Source organism: Pristis pectinata, unplaced genomic scaffold, assembly GCF_009764475.1.
Source record: "Pristis pectinata isolate sPriPec2 unplaced genomic scaffold, sPriPec2.1.pri scaffold_126_arrow_ctg1, whole genome shotgun sequence".
In the NCBI taxonomy this organism is placed as follows: Eukaryota; Metazoa; Chordata; class Chondrichthyes; order Rhinopristiformes; family Pristidae; genus Pristis; species Pristis pectinata.
Genome location: NW_026262470.1, coordinates 42,051 through 62,809, shown reverse-complemented (window position 1 = coordinate 62,809; position 20,759 = coordinate 42,051). Strand labels below are relative to the sequence as shown.

The following is a 20,759-nucleotide window of genomic DNA, read 5'->3' as shown; positions in this document are numbered from 1 at the left end:
ATGCCTTATTAGCTTTCGCTAGTGGGAGTGGGGGGGATACAGAGACAGAGTAAACCATGTAACCCTAACTCTATACTGAAACCCACTCAAAGAAGACTCGGCTACAGCGTATTTTTAGACTCATTTTCGTGGGAAGGCTAGGTGGGAAGTTACGCTTTCACAGGCAAATGTTTACATAAAGTTTCTAGCATAACAAGATATGTCTAAAAAAACTACTTCTTTCCCACTTACGCCTGGCATTAAAACTAGACAAAACTAAATCACACCATACGTGAGATCATTCTTTACCTTGAGAGCCCTTTCGCCATGAGAACCATTAACTCTATTAACTCTTACACTGCCAGTCGTTAACCCTTGCGTTCCCAGCTACCTTTCACACTAGGATCTGAATCAGGTTTATAATCACTGACATATGTCGTGAAATGTGTTGTTTTGCGGCAGCAGTACAGTGCAAAGGCATAAAAATTACTCTTAGTCTGAAAAATAAATAAATAGTGCAAAAGAGGAATAACGAGGTAGTGTTCGTGGACTGTTCAGAAATCTAATGGTAGAGGGGGAGAAGCTGTTCCTGAATCATTGATTGTGGGTCTTCAGGCTCCTGTACCTCCTCCCCGATGGTAGTAACGTGATGTCCTGGGTGGTGAGGGTCCTCAGTGATGGATGCTGCTTTCTTGAGGCGCCGCCTCTTGAAGATGTCCTCGATGGCGGGGAGGGTTGTGCCCGTGATGGAGCTGGCTGAGTCTGCAACCCTCTGCGGCCTCTTGTGATCCTGCACATTGGAGCCTCCGTACCAGGCGGTGATGCAACTAGTCAGAATGCTCTCCACCGTACATCTGTAGAAATTTGCAAGAGTCTTTGGTGACAGACCAAAAATGGTGGCATTCCACTCTCCCTGCAGAATCTCAGTGGTTTCTGCACACAGTTTCTGGTTTAATTCATTGCTCCTGCTCCCCACAGATGGACATTACGAACACAGGTGCCAAAGAGGTTCAGCATTCACCCGCTTACCCCAGGGCTCCGATCACCGGAAGAGGCGCCAAACTTCCGTCATTATCCAACATCATGGGCAAGAAGCAGAAGGTCCTGGAGCTGTCAGAGGCCCCTGACACCAAGAGCAGTGTGACCGCAGGTGAGGAAAGGGATCGGGGCAAGGGGGAATGTGGCCAAGGGTCAGAAGATGCCCTGGACAACCCATCCAGTCCCTGCCTCAGGGAGTGTTTGACAGGACGGTGTGGAGGGGTTCCAGCCACTGGAGGGACTGCGGGTGTTCACCTTGGATGGGGGAAGGACCCAGGGCAGGAGGGGTTCCAGCCGCTGGAGGGACTGCAAGGAGTGGAGGCGATGAGAGGAAATGATTAATAAAATCAGGTGAAATAAAAGGAACAGTTGCTGGAAAAACACTCAGCAGGTCAGGCAGCCCCTGTGGAGGGGGAAGAGCACAGTGAGTGTCTCACATCAAAGACCCTTTGGCAGAACTGCGGAAAGACAGGAAACAAACGTTTTAATTCGCAGAGAAGGTGGGGTAGGGATGGCTGGGATGGAGGGAGTACCTCCAATGGGGTGAGGCCAGGGTGGCCGTGGGGATAAGCTGGCGACGAAGCCCACCTGATTGATAGGTGGAGGGTAGGGAAGAAAGACGGGGAATGATACATTAATAGCCGAGAGATCCATCCCATTTAAATGGAAGGACCCTACACCTCCTACCACATTTCAATGGTTTTCTCAAACTATAACATTTTATTTAAATTTTATTTACAGCGTGCTAACGGGCCCTTCCGGCCCAACGAGTCCGCACCGGCCATTTTAAACCCAAATTAACCTACTTGTACGTCTTTGCAATGTGGGAGGGAACCGGAGCACCCGGAGGAAGCCCACGCAGACACGGGAGAACGTACAAACTCCTTACAGACAGCAACGGGAATCGAACCCCGATCGCTGGCACTGTAATAGCGTTATGCTAACCGCTAGGCTACCGTGCCGCCCCATGTCTCAACAGAAAAAATTAGGAGAGGTACTGTTGATCCGTCACTTAAAATTTGAGGAAGTTTGGAGCCCATCAATATTTCTACCACATTTCAATGGTTTTCTCAAACTATAACAGGTTTAAACTTAGAAAAAATTAGGAGAGGCACTGTTGATCCTTCGCTTAAATTTGAGGAAGTTTGGAGTCCATTTATCCAGAATTTCCATATGATGTAAGCAGACCTTTCTTGAATCCCTTTCAATAACCTTTGGATATAGAGGAGCGGAGCTAACGACAGAATAATGTTTTTTAAAACTGAAGAAATAACAGTCCAGTTTTTTTTTTGAAGTTTTTGGTTTGCTTTTGTTATTTTTTTAATTTGGGGGGGGTCTCTTTTCATATGATCAAATTTCTTTTCAAATTCTTTTGTATCGTTCACTTAGTAAGAGAGCAGGAGGTTCAGATTATATATTTTACTCCCTGTGAATGTATGTGTCAACTGTTATTGTAATCCTGGTCTCTCCGCACTGTGTATAATCACTGTAGTTATGTGTATTAATTCGAAATTTAATAAAAAGAAAGATGAGGAAAGGAAGAGACAGGGAATGGGAGGGAGAGAGGGAGAGAGGGAGAGTGAGAGAGAGAGAGGGAGAGTGAGAGAGAGCGGGGGAGAGAGAGAGAGAGAGAGAGAGGAGAGGGAGAGAGAGCGAGGGAGAGAGCGAGGGAGAGAGCGAGGGAGAGAGGGAGGGAGAGAGAGCGAGGGAGAGAGCGAGAATGAGAGAGAGAGCGAGGGAGAGAGGGAGAGAGGGAGAGGGAGAGAGAGAGAGTGGAGAGAGTGTGAGAGAGTGAGGGAGAGCGAGGGAGGGAGAGCGAGGGAGGGAGAGAGCGAGGGAGAGCGTGGGAGAGAGAGAGGGAGAGAGAGAGGGAGAGAGAGGGAGGGAGAGAGAGAGGGAGGGAGAGAGAGAGTGAGGGAGAGAGAGAGTGAGGGAGAGAGCGAGGGAGGGAGAGAGGGAGGGAGAGAGCGAGGGAGGGAGAGAAGGAGAGAGAGTGAGGGAGAGAGAGAGAGAGTGAGGGAGAGAAATAGGACGAGAGAGAGGGGAGAGAGAGGGCAAGGGAGGGGGAGAGGGAGGGAGAAAGAGTATGACGGAGGGGAGAGAGAGGGTGAGTGGGAGGGAGAAGTTGGGAGAGAGGGAGGGAGGGAGAGAGTGGGGCAGTGTGAAATGTAGGAGGTGCAGACGAAAGGTTGAGCACGCGATGCATGAGGGACACCAGATCAGGAGGGGCTTTAGACCAGGTAGGCAGAGGTAGGCTGTTCCCTGCAGCGGATGGTTCAAGACCCGCAGAATGCCAGTGGGAGGGTGGGGGCTGCAGATTCAGAGCTTGGGGCAAATGACACAACACAGCGGGAGGAGGGAAGAAGGAGTAAAGACGTTTCCTGCTGGGTAAGTCTGTGGGTAAGACCAGAGGAGATGAGCAATGATCATGAGGTGCAGTGAACCATCGCACAGAACTTGGGGGTAGTTGCAGGGCATCAGCAGGGCTGTGGAAAGATGACTTGGGAGTGCGTGCATACAACGTCCAGCACCCAAACTGCAGAAGCAATCTGGGTTCCCAAAGAAAGCGGAGGAAGATGTCAGTAAAGTTAATGCAGAGCAACACGAAAAGCTCTTGGAGGAACTCAGCGGGTCAGGCAGCGTCCGTGGAGGGAGATGGACAGTCGACGATTCCCTCCCTCTGGACTGGAAGAAAGAGGGGAGGTAAAGAGATGGTGGGGAAGGGGTGGAGTAAAAGCTGGTGGGTGATGGGTGGATCTGTGTTGGGGGGGTGATAGGCAGGTTGGGGGGATGATGTCAGAAGCTGGGAGGCGATAGGTGGATGTGAAGAAGGGCTGAAGGTGACACCTCCCAGCTTCTGACGTCGTTCCCACTCCACCTGGATCCACCTATCACCTGCCAGCTCTTGGTCCATCCCCTCCCCTCCACCTTCTTCACCACTGGCTACCCCACCCACCACCCCACCCTTCTTCCAGTCCAGAGGGAGGGTCTCGGCCTGAATCGCCCACTGCCCATCTCCCTCCACAGATACTGCCTGACCCGCTGTGTTCCTCCAGTGCCTGTGCGTGTTGCCGCACCCGCAGCCCCTAGTGCCTCCGGGGTACAAGATCACAAGACAACAGCGCAGAAGTAGGCCATTTGGCCCATCGAGCCTGCTCCGCTACCTCACCATGAGCTAAACTATTCTCCCATTCAGCCCTAGTTCCCAGCCTTTTCCCCATATCCCTTGATACCCTGACTAATGAGATACCTATCAACCTCCTGCTTAAACACCCCCAATGATTGGGCCTCCACAGCTGTACGTGGTAACGAATTCCATAAATCCACGACCCTCTGGCTAAAGAAATTTCTCCTCATCTCTGTTCTAAATGGGTACCCGCTAATACTAAAACTGTGCCCTCTAGTCCTGGACTCACCCACCAAGGGAAACAATTTAGCCACATCCACTCTGTCCAGTCATTTCAACATTCGACATGCTTCTATGAGGTCCCCTCTCATTCTTCTGCACTCCAATGAGTGCAGTCCAAGAGCCAACAATCGCTCATTGTACGTCAGCCCTTTCATTCTGGAAATCATCCTTGTAAATCTTCTCTGAACCCTCTCCAACATTGGTACATCCCTCCCAAGATAAGGGGCCCAAAACTGCACACAGCACTCCAAACAAGGGGTACCAAGGCCGGTAGCCCCCCACCCCCCCCCCCAACTAATAACCCAGCCATTTGGCTGGTGGGGAGCCCAGTGGTGGTTGGCCTCACCACATTCTACAGGGGTACCATTGAGAGTGTCCTGACCAGCAGTACCTCTGCCTGGTACGGTAACTGTAACCCCTCTGACCGTAAGACTCTGCAGAGAATTGCGAGCACAGCTTGAAAGATCATCGGAGTACCTCTTCCCTCCATCCCGGACACCTACAACACACGGTGCACCTGCAAGGTCTGCGGAATCATAGACGACCCCTCTCATCCCTCGTACGACCTACTTGTCCCACTGCCGTCTGGCAAGTGGTACCGGAGCATCCGGGCCAGAACTACTAGACTGTACGACAGTACTTTTCCCCCCAGGCTGTCAGGCTCCTGAATACCCTAGAGACAGTCTCGGACAAATGCCGCGTCAAAAGCCCTGGTTTGCACAACGGCGCATAAGAACTTCGGCCGCTGCCGAACATGTTTATACACAGTGCAACACACTGAGTTCTGGATTTTCTTTGTCCAACTCGGTTTTACACTGACTCTGCACTAAATTTGTATTCTGTATAAGTTTTCTGTCTGCGTTTATTGTATGTCTTCTGTTTTATGTATGTCCTCTGTTGTGTGAGTCTGGGGGAAATGAAATTTTGTTCCTCTATGTGTTTTTATAGCATATGGGGGAATGACAATAAAGTAACTTGAACTTGAAGTGATCGTTACAGTCAACACAGAGGCATTAACTCTGTGAGCTTCACGCCAGCGAGGAGTTTCACTGCAATAAACTAAACTGAAGGAACTTATCTTCCAGCCCCTGACAACGGGCCCTCCTTCCAGGCCCAGAGGCTGCAGCTCAAGGCCAAGAGCAGCCCGCCCCCACGCCAGGGCTCAGCGGGGGCCCAGGGCAGGAGGACTAATTCAGGAAGCCTGTGCTGCGGAGACAAGGCCGAGGAGGAGGAGGAGGAGGAGGCGAGGAGCGGCGAGGACGAGGGGCAGAAGGAGCCCGGGGAGACGGGCCCAGCCTCCAGGCTGTGCAGGCAGCGCACCGGCCACATCCTGCAGAGGCTGAGGAGGGAGAGGCTGTGCGGGGCCGGGGCGGAGGCGAGGGCGGAACCCCCCGGGTCCCCGTCCACCCCCCTCCCCGCCGACCGGCTCCCCTTCTGCCTGGGGCGGAGGCCCGGGCCAGGCCGGGAGGGCGAGGAGGCCCAAGGCCTGTCCCAGGCTGCGAGGCCTACACTAGGCCACCCTACCTCCAGCCAGGAGGCTGAGGAGGCCCGAGGCCCGTCCCAGGCCGCGCGGCCTTCTCTAGGCCCCGCCACCTCCAGCCGAGGCACGCAGACCCCGTCCAGGCCGGACGCCCCCCCCACCAGCTGGGCGGGGGGAGCCGGTCAGCTGGTCAGGCTGCTGGCCGGCGGTCCGGCCCGCCTGCAGCCCATCGCCGGCGGCCGGCTGGGGGGTGAGGACAGGCCTGGGTGGGGGCAGGGGGCCAGGACCGGAGCCCCCGCCGGAGGGGGCTTCCTCCGGCCGCCCCTCTCCACGACGGTGCTGGCCGTATCCGGCCCGAGGAGCCAGGAGCTGAGGCAGCCCGCGCCGTGCCGCGAGGAGGGGGAGAGCCAGAGGGCCCCGGCTGACCCAGAGGCACTCCGGAAGCTGCAGGAGAGGTGAGGAGGGGAGGGGAGGGGGGGGAGGAGGAATGACGGAGGAAAGGGGGGAGGGGGAGAGGAAACGGGTAAGGGGGTAGGGGAGGGTTGAGGGAGGAAAGGGGAGAGAGAGGGGAGGGGAGAGGAAAGGGGTGAGAGGGTAGGGGAGGGGGAGGGAGGGGGAGGGGAGGAAAGGGGTGAGGGGGTAGGGGAGGGGGAGGGAGGGGGAGGGGAGGAAGGGTGAGGGGGTAGGGGGGAGGGGGGGAGGGGAGGAAAGGGGTGGGGGGTAGGGGAGGGGGAGGGAGGGGGAGGGGAGGAAAGGGGTGAGGGGGTAGAGGAGGGGGAGGGAGGGGGAGGGGAGGAAAGGGGTGGGGGGTAGGGGAGGGGGAGGGAGGGGGAGGGGAGGAAAGGGGTGAGGGGGTAGGGGAGGGGGAGGGAGGGGGAGGGGAGAAAAGGGGTGAGGAGGTAGGGGAGGGGGAGGGAGGGGGGGAGGAAAGGGGTGAGGGGGTAGGGGAGGGGGAGGGGGGGAGGGGAGGAAAGGGGTGAGGGGGTAGGGGAGGGGGAGTTGAGGGAGGCTAGAGGTGAGGAGGGAGGGGAGAGGAATGGGGTGATGAGGGAGGGGGAAGGAAGGGGGAGGGGAGAGGAGTGAGGAGGGACGGGTGAGGGGAGGGTGGAGGGAGAGGGGGGAGGTAGGAGGACGGAGGGGGAGGGGGGAGGTAGGAGGACGGAGGGGAGGGAGAAGAGGGGAGGAGGTGGGAAGGAGAGGTGGATGTGGAGGGGGGAGGGGGATGAGGAAAGGGGTGAGGGAGGGGAGGGAGGGGAAAGGTGAGGGAGGGGGAAGGAAGGCGGGGAGGTGAGGGTGGAGGGAGAGGGTGAGGTGAGGGAAGGAGAGGGGAAGGTGAGGGGGAGAGTGAGAAGGAGGGGAGTGGGAGGGAGGGAGAGGGGGGAGGTGGGGAGGGAGAGAGTGGGTGTAGTGGGGAGGGGAGGCTTAAGGGAGGGGGAGGGGTGAGGGGGTGGAAGAGGGAGTTGGGGGAGGGGGTAGGGAGGGAGAGGAGTGAAGGAGGGAGGGGAAAGCTGAGGGAGAGGAGTGGGGAGGAGGGAGAGTGGGGAGGAAGGGGAGGGAGAGGCATGAGGGGAGGGTAAAGGGACAGGGAGAGGAGGGGGTGGGAGGGAGGGGGGAAAGAGTGGGTGCAAGGAGGAGAGGGGGAGGGGAGGCTCGAGGGAGAGGGGGGTAGGGTTTGGGGAGAGGGAGGGGAGGGTGAGGGAAGGCTTGATGGGGAGGTTTTGGGGAGGGGGGTGTGGGTCTGGGGGAGAGTGAGAGGGCACTGAGGGTGTGGGGAGAGGAGGAGGAGGGCACGATAGGGGTGAGGAGGGCGGGCGCTGGAGGAGGGGTGGGAGGAAGGCCGAGGGTGGGGAGTCCGGGGCTGTCTTTCGGATGAAAAAATATTTTGTACGCACAAGCAGTCTGAGTGCAGATGATGGTGTGCCCACCAGTTCCAGGCGCCGGGGTAAACCACAACCAAACCACTGCAGAGGTCGGGATCCTGAGATAAAGCCAGCCAATGCTGACAACACCCGGCGGGTGGGGCAGCATCTCTGGAGGGAGAAACAGGTCTGAGACTCTTCACCAGGAGGTCTGGTCCCCGGGCCTGAAACGTGTACTCTGCTTCCCTTTCCGGGGGGGAGGTCAAGAGATACGAGAAGAAAGCCAGAACATGGGGGACCAGACCTGGATGATCAGAGCCTCATAGAAACATGTCGAATGTTGAAAGGACTGGACAGAGTAGATGTGGCCAAGCTGTTTCCCTTGGCGGGTGAGTCCAGGACTAGAGGGCACAGTCTTAGAATTAGAGGGCACCCATTTAGAACAGAGATGAGGAGAAATTTCTTTAGCCAGAGGGTCGTGGATTTGTGGAATTCATTGCCACGTACGGCTGTGGAGGCCTGATCATTGGGGGTGTTTAAGGAGGAGGTTGATAGGTATCTAATTAGTCAGGGTATCAAGGGCTATGGGGAAAGGCCGGGAATTGGGGCTGGATGGGAAAATAGTTTAGCCAATGGTGAGGTAGAGGAGCAGACTCGATGGGCTGAACGGCCTACTTCCTCTCCTTCGTCTTGTGACCTTCTGAGCCGCGATCACATTGAACGACAGGCGGGGCCAAGTGGCCTCGTCCCGCTCCCGTGTGCAGCCGTTCTCAGCTGGAGCTCCGTCTCTGTGTCCGCTTACGGGGCCTCGCTCAGCATCACAGTGACTGTCAATTGGCCGGCACGGTGGCCCAGTGGTCAGAACCGCTGCTTCGCGGCTCCAGAGACCCCAGTTCGATCTGACCTCTGCCGCTGACTCTGTGTGTGTGTGTGCGTGCGTGCGTGCGTGCGTGCGTGCGTGCGTGCGCGCGTGTGGAGTTGGCAAGCTCTCCCTCTGACCCCGTGGGTTCTCCCCCACCCCCTGGGGGGCTCCGGTTCCCTCCCACGTGCCAAAAATGTGCAGGGTTGGTGGGTTCATCGGCCGTTGTGAATCGTCCCCCAGTGTGAGGGGTAGAATCTGGGGGGGAGCTGACGGCAGGATGTCGGGGAGCGAATTGGGAATCGTCCTGAGAACACAGCAGAGGCTCATTGGCCTCCGTGCAGCAGCACAGGCGGCCCCAGAGACGACAGATTTCCTCCCCCTGTCACCCTCCTGAGAACAGGGGTGGCTCCGTGATCACGCCCGTGCCAACCACCCCGGCAAACGGGCTGGGATTCAGACCGGGGTCTCCAGCTGCCAGGTCAGGAGCCAAAGCACAGGGTGCTCCCGATCCCAGTACCTCTCTCTGAGCTGACACCCTCAGGGTCCTGAATGGGGACGTCCCTCCTGATTTAGGATGGGTTACCCGCCAGAGAAACATCCTCTTCCCCCTCCCTTCCCCCCCTTATACCTCTCCCCCTGCCTCTCCCTCTCCCTCTCTCCCCCCTCCCTCTGCTTTCCTCTCCCCATCTCCCCCCTCCCCTTCTCCCCCGCCTCCCTCTCCCTCTCCCTGCCTTCCCCGTCTCTCTCTCTCTCTCCCCTCCCTCTCTCTCTCCCCCACTCCCTCCCTCCCTCTGCCTCTCCCCATCTCCACCCTCCCCTCTCCCCCTATCCCACTCCCCATCCCTCCCTCTGCCTCCCCAGCTCCCCCTCCCCCTTATCCTTCTCCCTCTCCCCGCCTTCCCAGCCTCCCTCTCTCCCTCTCCCTCTCCCCCTCCCTCCCTCTCCCCATCTCCCCCTCCTCCTCCCCTCTCCCTCCTCCTCTATCCCCAATCTTTTGCCTACACAGTCCTCCCCTCCCATCCTCTCCCCCTCGATCCCCAATATTCCCCCCTCTCCCCTACACCCCCACTCCCGCGCTCCCATTCCCCCCCCCTCCACCCCTCAGCAGCCACTGCTCTCCACTCACTCAGACGGTGCCATGCTTCCGGTCCACAGCCTGCTTCAGGAGGAGGAGGTGGAGGAGGGAGACCTGTGCAGGATCTGCCTGCTGCCCGGAGGCACCCCGCTCAACCCACTGCTTGAGCCCTGCAAGTGCGTTGGCAGCCTGCAGTTCGTCCACCACGACTGCCTGAAGCAGTGGCTGCAGGCAAAGGTCATCTCAGGTCAGTGGGGGGCCATGGGGTGGGTGTGAGGGGAGCAGTGGGCCGTCCTGTGGGGTGGGCAGTGTCCGTACTCACCTGCCAGGACCTGTGGGGTGGGCAGTGTCCGTACTCACCTGCCGGGACCTGTGGGGTGGGCGGTGTCTGTACCCACCTGCCGGGACCTATGGGGTGGGCGGTGTCCGTACCCACCTGCCAGGACCTGTGGGGTGGGCGGTGTCCGTACCCACCTGCCGGGACCTGTGGGGTGGGCGGTGTCCGTACTCACCTGCCGGGACCTGTGGGGTGGGTGGTGTCTGAACTCACCTGCCGGGACCTGTGCGGTGGGCGGTGTCCGCACTTACCTGCCGGGACCTGTGGGGTGGGCAGTGTCCCTACTCACCTGCCGGGACCTGTGGGGTGGGCAGTGTCCGTACCCACCTGCCGGGACCTGTGGGGTGGGCGGTGTCCGTACCCACCTGCCGGGACCTGTGGGGTGGGCAGTGTCCCCACTCACCTGCCGGGACCTGTGGGGAGGGCAGTGTCCCCACTTACCTGCCGGGACCTGTGGGGTGGGCAGTGTCCGCACTCACCTGCCAGGACCTGTGGGGTGGGCAGTGTCCGCACTCACCTGCCGGGACCTGTGGGGTGGGCGGTGTCCGGACTCACCTGCCGGGACCTGTGTGGTGGGCAGTGTCTGCACTCACTTGCCGGGACCTGTGGGGTGGGCAGTGTCTGCACTCACCTGCCAGGACCTGTGGGGTGGGCAGTGTCCAGACTCACCTGCCGGGACCTGTGGGGAGGGCAGTGTCCAGACTCACCTGCGGGACCTGTGTGGTGGGCAGTGTCTGCACTCACTTGCCGGGACCTGTGGGGTGGGCAGTGTCCGCACTCACCTGCCAGGACCTGTGGGGTGGGCAGTGTCCAGACTCACCTGCCGGGACCTGTGGGGAGGGCAGTGTCCAGACTCACCTGCCGGGACCTGTGGGGTGGGCAGTGTCTCCACTCACCTGCCGAGACCTGTGGGGAGGGCAGTGTCCGGACTCACCTGCCGAGACCTGTGGGGAGGGCGGTGTCCGCACTCACCTGCCGGGACCTGTGGGGAGGGCAGTGTCCGCACTCACCTGCCGGGACCTGTGGGGTGGGCAGTGTCCGCACTCTCCTGCCGGGACCTGTGGGGAGGGCAGTGTCCGCACTCACCAAGTGGGAGACTGAAGCCCCCTCCGTCTGCACCCACAGGGGCGCCGCTGTCCGCCGTCACCACCTGCGAGCTCTGCAAACACGCCCTCAAGCTCGACTTCGACGACTTCGACGTGCTTGAGTTCCACCGCAAGCGGGCCGCCTCCCAGGTACGGGGCAGGGGCAGGGGGCTCGAGGTCCACCGCAAGCGGGCCGCCTCCCAGCTACGGGGCAGGGGCAGGAGGTGGGTGGGCAAAGGAGGGGCCTCCAGGGGTGGGAGGGGCAGGGCCACAGGGGGAAGGGGGTGTGAGATCTGTGGCAGGGAGTGGCAGAGATCTCCTCTCTGCCCTGTCTTTCTATCTCTCTTTCTGTCTCTCCTCCTCTTTTCCCCTCCCTCCCTCCTTCCCTTTCCTCTTTCTCTCCCCCACCCACTGTCTCCTCCCACCCTCTCTCCTCTGTGCCTCTCTCCATCTCTCCCTCCCCTTCCATCTCCCTCTCTCTCTCCCTCTCCCCCCTCCCTGTCCCCACTCTCCCTCTCCCCTCCCTCTCTCTCCCCCTCCCTCTCTCTCACACTCTCTCGCGCTCTCCCTCTCTCCCCTCTCTCTCCCCCTCCCTCTCTCCCCCTCTCTCTCCCCCCTCTCCCCCTCCCCTCCTCCCTCTCTCCCCCTCCCCCGCCCTCGCCCTCCCTCTCTCTCACTCGCGCTCTCCCTCCAGCACACGTACTGCGGACTCACCACTCTCCTTTCCTCCCCACGCCCGCCCTGCTGGTCAGGAGGAAGAACAGATGAGCAACTCCAGCCTCTACATGGCTGTGCTGCTGCACCTGTATGAGCAGCGATTCACCGAGCTCATGCAGCTGCTGAGTGGAACCACCACCACGTACCAGGTAAAGGGGGGCAAATACGGGTTCAAGGGAGAACACACACACACACACTCACAGACACACACACACTCACAGACACACACACTCACGCACATACAGACACACACACAGACACACACACACTGACACAGACACAGTCACACACAGATACACACTCTCACACACACACACAGACACACACACACAGACCCACACACACACTCAGACACGCACACAGACACACACACACTCACAGACACACACAGACCTACACACACTCACAGACACACACACACTCACGCACATACTCACAGACACAGACACACACACACACACACACACACTGACACAGACACAGTCACACACAGATACACACACTCTCACACACACACACACACACACTCAGACACGCACACAGACACACACACACAGACCTACAGACACACACACACTCACAGATACACACACACAGACCTACACACACACACTCACGCACATACTCACAGACACACACAGACACACACACATACTGACAGAGACACAGACACACATGGATACACACTCTCACACACACACACACTGACACAGACACAGACACACACACACACACTCCCCTTACATTTCACCTCGAAAGTACAACACCCACACTTGCTTGGAGTTTAATTCAGACTAGTGTGAGGTGTTGCACTTTGGGAGGTCAGATGTGAGGAGAAAGTATACAGTAAATGGCAGGACCCTCGGGAGCTTTGATGTGCAGTTGGGGTCCAAGTCCATAGCTCGTGAACGTGGCAAGACAAGTAGACGGGGTGGTAAAGAAGGCGTACGGCATGCTTGCCTTCATTGGTCAGGGCATTGAGTGTAAGAGTCAGGAAGTCATGTTGCAGCTGTATAAAGCTGTGTTCAGGCCGCACGTGGAGTATCACGTGCAATTCTGGTCACCTCATCACAGGAAGGGTGCGGGGGCTGTGGAGAGGGTGCAGAAGAGGTTCACCAGGACGCTGCCTGGGTTAGAGAGCGTGAGCTGTAAGGAGAGGTCGGACAGACTTGGGTTGTTTTCTCTGGAGCGGCAGAGGCTGAGGAAGTTTTTAAAATTATGAGGGGCAGAGAGGCATAGATAGAGCAGACATTCAGAGTCTTTTCCCCAGGGTGGAAATGTCCAATACCAGAGGGCATCGCTTTAAGGTGAGAGGGGGAAAATTTACAGGATCACTTTCTCACACAGACCCACACCCACACACACACCCACACACCCACACACACACCCACACACCCACCCACACACACACACACACACCCTTTCTCCCCCCTCACCTCACACACACACACACACCCACACACACACCCACACACACACACACACACACACACCCTTTCTCCCCCCTCACCTCACACACACACACACACACACACCCTTTCTCCCCCCTCACCTCACACACACACACCCACCCACACACCCTTTCTCCCCCCTCACCTCACACACACACACCCACACACACACCCACACACACACACACACACACACACCCTTTCTCCCCCCTCACCTCACACACACACACACACACACACCCTTTCTCCCCCCTCACCTCACACACACACACACACCCACACACCCTTTCTCCCCCCTCACCTCACACACACACACCCACACACACACCCACACACACACCCCCCCACACACACACCCACACACACACCCCCACACACACACACCCTTTCTCCCCCCTCACCTCACACCCACTCACACCCACCCACCCACACACACACACACACACACCCTTTCTCCCCCTCACCTCACACACCCACACACCCACACACACACCCACACACACACCCACACACACCCTTTCTCTCCCTCACCACACACACACACACACACCCACACACACACACCCACACACACACACACCCACACCCACACACACACACACACACACACCCTTTCTCCCCCTCACCTCACACACACACACCCACACCCACACACACACACCCTCTCTCCCCCTCACCTCACACACACACACCCCCACACCCACACACACACACCCTCTCTCCCCCTCACCTCACACACACACACCCACACACACACACACACGCACACACACACCCTTTCTCCCCCTCACCTCACACACACACACCCTTTCTCCCCCTCACCTCACACACACACACCCACACCCACACACACACACCCTCTCTCCCCCTCACCTCACACACACACACACACCCACACCCACACACACACACCCTCTCTCCCCCTCACCTCACACACACACACACACACACACACACACACACCCTTTCTCCCCCTCACCTCACGCACACACACACACACACACACACACACACACACACATCCTCTCTCCCCCCTCACCTCACACACAGACACAGTGACGGGTGATGAAACGAACTGGTGTATCTGTCAGTACCACGCTGTGACAAATGAGGTGACTGTGAGTCCCTCCTAATCTAACAGCCGGATCCTCTCTCCTAGTTCACAACAGCTGACTCACAGCCCGAAGGAGATGCCAGTCATGCTCAAAGTAAGTTCACTCTGTCCCCGCTGGGACCCAGCCACGGGCAGCTCCAGTACCGTTTGTCCCGGCGTGTCCGCGCTCTCCCCCTCTCCTCCCGCTGACGTGTTCCCTCCCCATTCTCCCACCCGGGACCGCTCGATTTGCATCCGACACATTTTGCCTGTTCCAAGGGAGGGTGTTTTAGGTATAGCGGCCGCCCCTGTGTCTCAGTAACCCGCAGCCTCTCCAGGCACAGCTTGTTACCAAGACACCTCTGGTGGCCTGGGGCAGGCCTATATGAGGGTCTTCTGGTAGGTGAAAGGGAGAGAAAGGGATTTGGGAAAAGAAATTCAGAGCTTTGCATCTAACCCTGTCCCCAGGAGTGTGTGACAGGCGGTGCGGGGGGAGCCTCACCCTGTGTCCAACCCCATCCCCGGGAGTGTGTGACGGGACGGTGTGGGGGGAGCCTCGCCCTGTGTCCAAGCCGAGTTGGGGAACGAGCTATACCCTAGTGACCCCTCTGTCCTCCACAGAGCTCTTGGCACGCTTCCTGTGTACCATGGGTCGGGGGAGGTTTTGGAGGGGTGGTGGGGGATGGTTCGTACCTGTAGTCCTGATTCCCACCCCTACCCCAAAGCAGTTCCCTTATGTGCTCCCCAACGAGTGCAAGCCCTTCCCCCCTAGGAACTAGCCCAGTGAAGAAATGATTAAATAATATTTCATTCCATTAAAAGCGAAAAATCGAACCCGCGGGTTGGGGTGGGGGTGGGGGGATCTGACACAGCCCAGGGTGGGGACAGGGATGGAGGGGAGGATACAAAGCTCGAACGCCCTCCTCGGTCAACTCCCTGCACCATTTGCCCAGCCTTTCTGCTCTGTGTCTCTCTCCCCCACCCCCCCTCAGATTTGGACCCTGAGGATGAGGAGGAGGAGGAAAGCGGCGATCCACAGCCCCGCCGCACCATCACATGTGACAGCAGCCTGCACACACTGCCCCCGAGAGATGCGTGAAGGAAGGGGGCCCCCGCTGGTTATAGTACTGTATGGACAATGTGCTATGCAATCGACTGTTTTCTTTTGATAAAAGTGCCTCACAGGACTTGTGGGACCTCTCTGGACAAGGTGTGTCCGCGGCTGGCAGGTGTCGGCTTCGTAGACCCGTCAGGAAAGTGTGTGTGTTTGTGTGTGTGTGTGTGTGTGTGTGTGTGTGCACGTGTGTGTACTCTGTGCGTGTGTGTACTGTGAGTGTGTACTGTGTGTGTTGTGTGTGTGTCTGTGCACTGTTTGTGCGTGTGTACTCTGTGTGTGTATGTCTGTATGTTTGTATGTCTGTGTACTGTGCATGTGTGTGTCTGTGTGTGCATGTCTGTGTACTGTGCAAGTGTGTCTGTGTGTGCGCCTGTGTACTGTGCACATGTGTGTGTGTATGTGTGTGCGTCTCTGTGTACTGTGCACATATGTGTCTGTGTGTGTGCGAACATACATGTGTTACAGGACTGAGAACCCGGCACCGACATTGTGTAGGACTGCTTATGTGAGCCTATACACAGATCAACCACTGACTAACCCAGTGGGATTAATGAGCTGATGAATCCACCAGGGAGGGGCAGTGTGCCTCAGTGAAGCAACCTAGAGACCTCGAGACCTCGAGCCCAGACAGAGGATGGTCAGGTCCTGGTTGAGTGGGGGGGGGGGGTGTTGGGGGGGCAGGGGGGGGGGGAGGTGGGGAAGTGGTTGCCTCACCAGGAAGGGTTAGGTAGGTTGGGCCCGTACTCGTTGGAGTTTAGTGGAACGAGAGGGGATCTAATTGAAAGGAGTGAGGTCCTGAGGTGGGGTTCTCGATGGGGGAGATGCTGAGAAGGTGTCCCTCCGGTGTGGGGGGGATCCAGGACAGGACTGTGGGGGGAGTCGAGGTGGGATGGGGATCGGGGTGGGGGGAAATCAGACAGGCTGTGGCCTTGTAGAGAGGTGGGAGCAGGGTCAGGGATGTCACACCCTGACTATACAGGTTGTTGATGTCCCTAACTGCCTGGTGAACCGAGTGGAGACCTCAGCGTCAGATATCGGCCAAGGTTTCCTCCCCCAAAGCACATCGGTGAGTCAGGGGCATTTTTTTTTGCAACAATCCGGCGGATTAGTGGTCACCACCACCAAGTCCGGCTTTCCCAGACTTCCTTACTCAAAATCCGTGGGCTGTGGACGTGACTCCATTGTAAAATGTTGCCTCCCAGGAGCCAGGGGCAAGAACGTCGCTTGAACGGCTGCAGAAGGGAGAGGACGAACAGCCAGAGATGAGGTCCCACAGGCAGCGTTTAGAGGACTGTGGAGGAGTTAGTCTCCGGATTACTCCCAATGCCGCAGGCTAATGTACACAGAGACAGGTGGGGAGTACAGAACCCGAAGACAAGAGAGGCTGCAGACGTTGGGAATCTGGAACAAAAAAACCAGAACAACTCAGCGGGTCAGGCAGCATCCGCGGAGGCGGAAGGTGCCAGTTATCGTTTCGGGTCAAGAGCCTGTGCCAAGAATGGGAGGGAAGAGGAAAGGGAGGCGGGACAAGAGGCTGGTAGGTGATAGGTGGAGCCAGACGGGGAGGAGATGACGGGCAGGGGGAGCCAGGTGTGGTTGGGGTGGGCGGGACAAGAGGCTGGTAGGTGATAGGTGGAGCCAGACGGGGAGGGGATGACGGGCAGAGGGAGCCAGGTGTGGTTGGGGTGGGCGGGACAAGAGGCTGGTAGGTGATAGGTGGAGCCAGACGGGGAGGAGATGACGGGCAGGGGGAGCCAGGTGTGGTTGGGGTGGGCGGGACAAGAGGCTGGTAGGTGATAGGTGGAGCCAGACGGGATAGGTGGAGCCAGACGGGGAGGAGATGACGGGCAGGGGGAGCCTGGTGTGGTTGGGGTGGGCGGGACAAGAGGCTGGTAGGTGATAGGTGGAGCCAGACGGGGAGGAGATGACGGGCAGGGGGAGCCAGGTACGGTAGGGGTGGGCGGGACAAGAGGCTGGTAGGTGATAGGTGGAGCCAGACGGGGAGGAGATGACGGGCAGGGGGAGCCAGGTGTGGTTGGGGTGGGCGGGACAAGAGGCTGGTAGGTGATAGGTGGAGCCAGACGGGGAGGAGATGACGGGCAGGGGGAGCCAGGTGTGGTTGGGGTGGGCGGGACAAGAGGCTGGTAGGTGATAGGTGGAGCCAGACGGGGAGGAGATGACGGGCAGGGGGAGCCAGGTGTGGTTGGGGTGGGCGGGACAAGAGGCTGGTAGGTGATAGGTGGAGCCAGACGGGGAGGAGATGACGGGCAGAGGGAGCCAGGTGTGGTTGGGGTGGGCGGGACAAGAGGCTGGTAGGTGATAGGTGGAGCCAGACGGGGAGGAGATGACGGGCAGGGGGAGCCAGGTGTGGTTGGGGTGGGCGGGACAAGAGGCTGGTAGGTGATAGGTGGAGCCAGACGGGGAGGAGATGACGGGCAGGGGGAGCCAGGTACGGTAGGGGTGGGCGGGACAAGAGGCTGGTAGGTGATAGGTGGAGCCAGACGGGGAGGAGATGACGGGCAGGGGGAAGCCAGGTAGTGGTTAGGGGTGGGCGGGACAAGAGGCTGGTAGGTGATAGGTGGAGCCAGACGGGGAGGAGATGACGGGCAGGGGGAGCCAGGTACGGTAGGGGTGGGCGGGACAAGAGGCTGGTAGGTGATAGGTGGAGCCAGACGGGGAGGGGATGACGGGCAGGGGGAGCCAGGTGTGGTAGGGGTGGGCGGGACAAGAGGCTGGTAGGTGATAGGTGGAGCCAGACGGGGAGGGGATGACGGGTGGGGGGAGCCAGGTGTGGGACAAGGAGGACAAAGGGAGAAGGAAGCTGGGCGGAGGCGTGAGCGTGTGTGGATGGTGGTGAGGAGACAGGTGTCGCACCTCCTTCAGTTGCAGGGGAAAGTGCCTGGGGAAGGGATGGTTGGGGAGGGGTGAGCGGATCAGGGAGTCACAGAGAGAGTGGTTCCTGCAGAAAGTAGGTGGTGGTGGTGGGGGGGGGGTGGGCTGCATGGTTGGGGAGGGTTGTGGATGGGGAAGGATGAGCAAACCAGGGAGTCCCAGAAAGAATGGTCTCCGCAGAAAGGTGGAGGGGAGGACGCACGCGTGGGTGGAGGGATGCCGAGAGCAGGGAGGGCAATCGATCCCTGAGGCTCTGGTTCCATTTCTGGGGCAGGTGGGACCTGCAGGAAGTCAGGGGTGTTGCACGCCGGCGGGCAGTTCCGGTCACCACTCCGCAGGAAGGATGTGGTGGGGCAGGATGTTGTGGTGAGGTTGTATGAGACATCGGTGAGGCCAAATTTGGAGGATTGTCTGGTCACCTCACTATAGGAAGGATATCAGTAAGATCGAAAGAGTGCAGAGGAGATTCACTGGAACGTTGCCGGGTCTTCAGGAGTTGAGTTACAGGGAAAGATTGAACAGGTTAGGACTTTATTCCTTGGAGCGTAGAAGAATGAGGGGAGATTTGGTAGAGGTTTACAAAATTATGAGGGGTATAGACAGTTAATGCGAGTAGGCTCTTTCCACCTAGATTAGGAGAGATAAGTACGAGAGGCTTTAGGGTGAACGGGGAAAGGTTTAGGGGGAACTTCTTCACTCAGAGAGTGGTGGGAGTGTGGAACGGGCTGCCATCTGACGTGGTAAACACGGGCTCACTCTTAAGTTTGAGGAATAAATTGGATAGACACATGGACGGGAGAGGTCTGGAGGGTTATGGACTGGGTGCAGGTCAATGGGACTAGCGCAATAAAGCTTCGGCACAGACTAGAAGGGCCGAACGGCCTGTTTTCTGCGCTGTAGTGTTGTACGGTTCTATGGAGAATGTGCAGAGACTCCCTCCAACGATGCCTGGGATGGAGTGTTTGAGCCGTGGGAGGGTGAGCAGAGGAGGGTGAGAAGGTTCCTGAGGGAGGTGTACAAAATCATGAGGGGTATAAATTTTAAAAAACCTGCAGATGCTGCAGCTCTATAGAACTCTGGTTAGACCACACTTAGGATACTGTGTTCTGTTCTGGGCACCTCACTACAGGAAGGATGAGGAAGCTTTAGAGAGGGTGCAGAGATTTACCAAATTGCTGCCTGGATTCAAGAACACGTCTTATGAGGATAAGTTGAACGAGCTAGGGCTTTTTTTTATTTACAGCGTGGTAACAGGCCCTTCCGGCCCAACAAGTCCGCGCCGCCCATTTTAAACCCCCATGTTAACCTACCCGTACGTCTTTGGAATGTGGGAGGAAACCGGGAGCACCCGTAGGAAGCCCACGCGGACACGGGGAGGACGTACAAACTGCTTACAGACAGCGGCGGGAATTGAACCCCGATCGCTGGCGCTGTAATAGTGTCGTGCTACCCGCTATGCTACCGTGCTTGCCCCCTAATTTTCTCTTTGGAGCGACGCAGGATGAGAGGCGACTTGACAGAAGTGTATAAGATTATGAGGGGCATAGACAGAGAGGACAAGCCGGCACCTTTTTCCCTGGAGTGGCAATGGCCAATACCAGAGGACGTCTGTTTAAGGTGAGTGGAGGAAAATTTAGGGGGGGATGTCAGAGGTAGGTTCTTTACACAGAGAGCGGTGGGTGCCTGGAACGCACTGCCGGGGGTGGTGGTAGAGGCTGATATGACAGGGACACCTGAGAGACTCAGATAGGCACAGGGATGTAAGAAGAATGGAGGGTTGTGGGCTGTGTAGGAGGGAAGGGTTAGATTGATCATGGAGTGTGTTTACATAGGTCTGCACAACACTGTGGGCTGAAAGGGCCATCCTGTGCTGTACTGTTCTATGTTGGAAACGGGAATCGGGCAAGGGAATGGCAGAGGGAAATGTGATGTATTTTGGCAAGTCAGACCAGGCCCGGGCTGACACAGTGAATGCGGTGAGACAGAGAGACCCAGGGGTGCAGGTACATAGTCCCCTGAAAGTGGGGACACAGATAGACAGGGCGGTGAAGAAGGCGTTCGGCACGCTGGCCGTCGTCAGCCAAGGCCTTGAGTCTAGGAGTCGGGACATCATGGTACAGACGAGGAGGCTTACAGGAGTGAGGTAGATCAGCTCGACTTCGTTAGGAGTTTGAGGAGATTTGGTATGTCACCAAAAGCTCTTACAAATTTCTATAGACATATGGCGGAGAGCATCCTGACTGGTTGCGTCACCGTCTGGTACGGAGGCTCCAACGTGCAGGATCGCAAGAGGCCGCAGAGGGTTGTAGACTCGGCCAGCTCCATCGCAGGCACAACCCTCCCTGCCATCGAGGACACCTTCGAG

At 58.1% G+C, this 20,759-nt stretch overlaps 1 protein-coding gene across 1 annotated transcript in view; it reads left to right on the top strand.

The window, feature by feature from the left end:
* LOC127567122 (uncharacterized) overlaps nt 1-15,554 on the top strand; it is a 45,458-nt gene extending 29,904 nt beyond the window's left edge. The window contains exons 4-10 of the mRNA XM_052009811.1: nt 958-1,129; nt 5,512-6,361; nt 9,783-9,949; nt 11,165-11,274; nt 11,877-11,990; nt 14,452-14,500; nt 15,378-15,554. Of these exons, the coding sequence (XP_051865771.1) occupies nt 958-1,129; nt 5,512-6,361; nt 9,783-9,949; nt 11,165-11,274; nt 11,877-11,990; nt 14,452-14,500; nt 15,378-15,484 (1,569 nt within the window). The 3' untranslated portion in view covers nt 15,485-15,554. The remainder of the gene's footprint in view (nt 1-957; nt 1,130-5,511; nt 6,362-9,782; nt 9,950-11,164; nt 11,275-11,876; nt 11,991-14,451; nt 14,501-15,377) is intronic.
* The last annotated feature ends 5,205 nt before the right edge of the window (nt 15,555-20,759 follow it).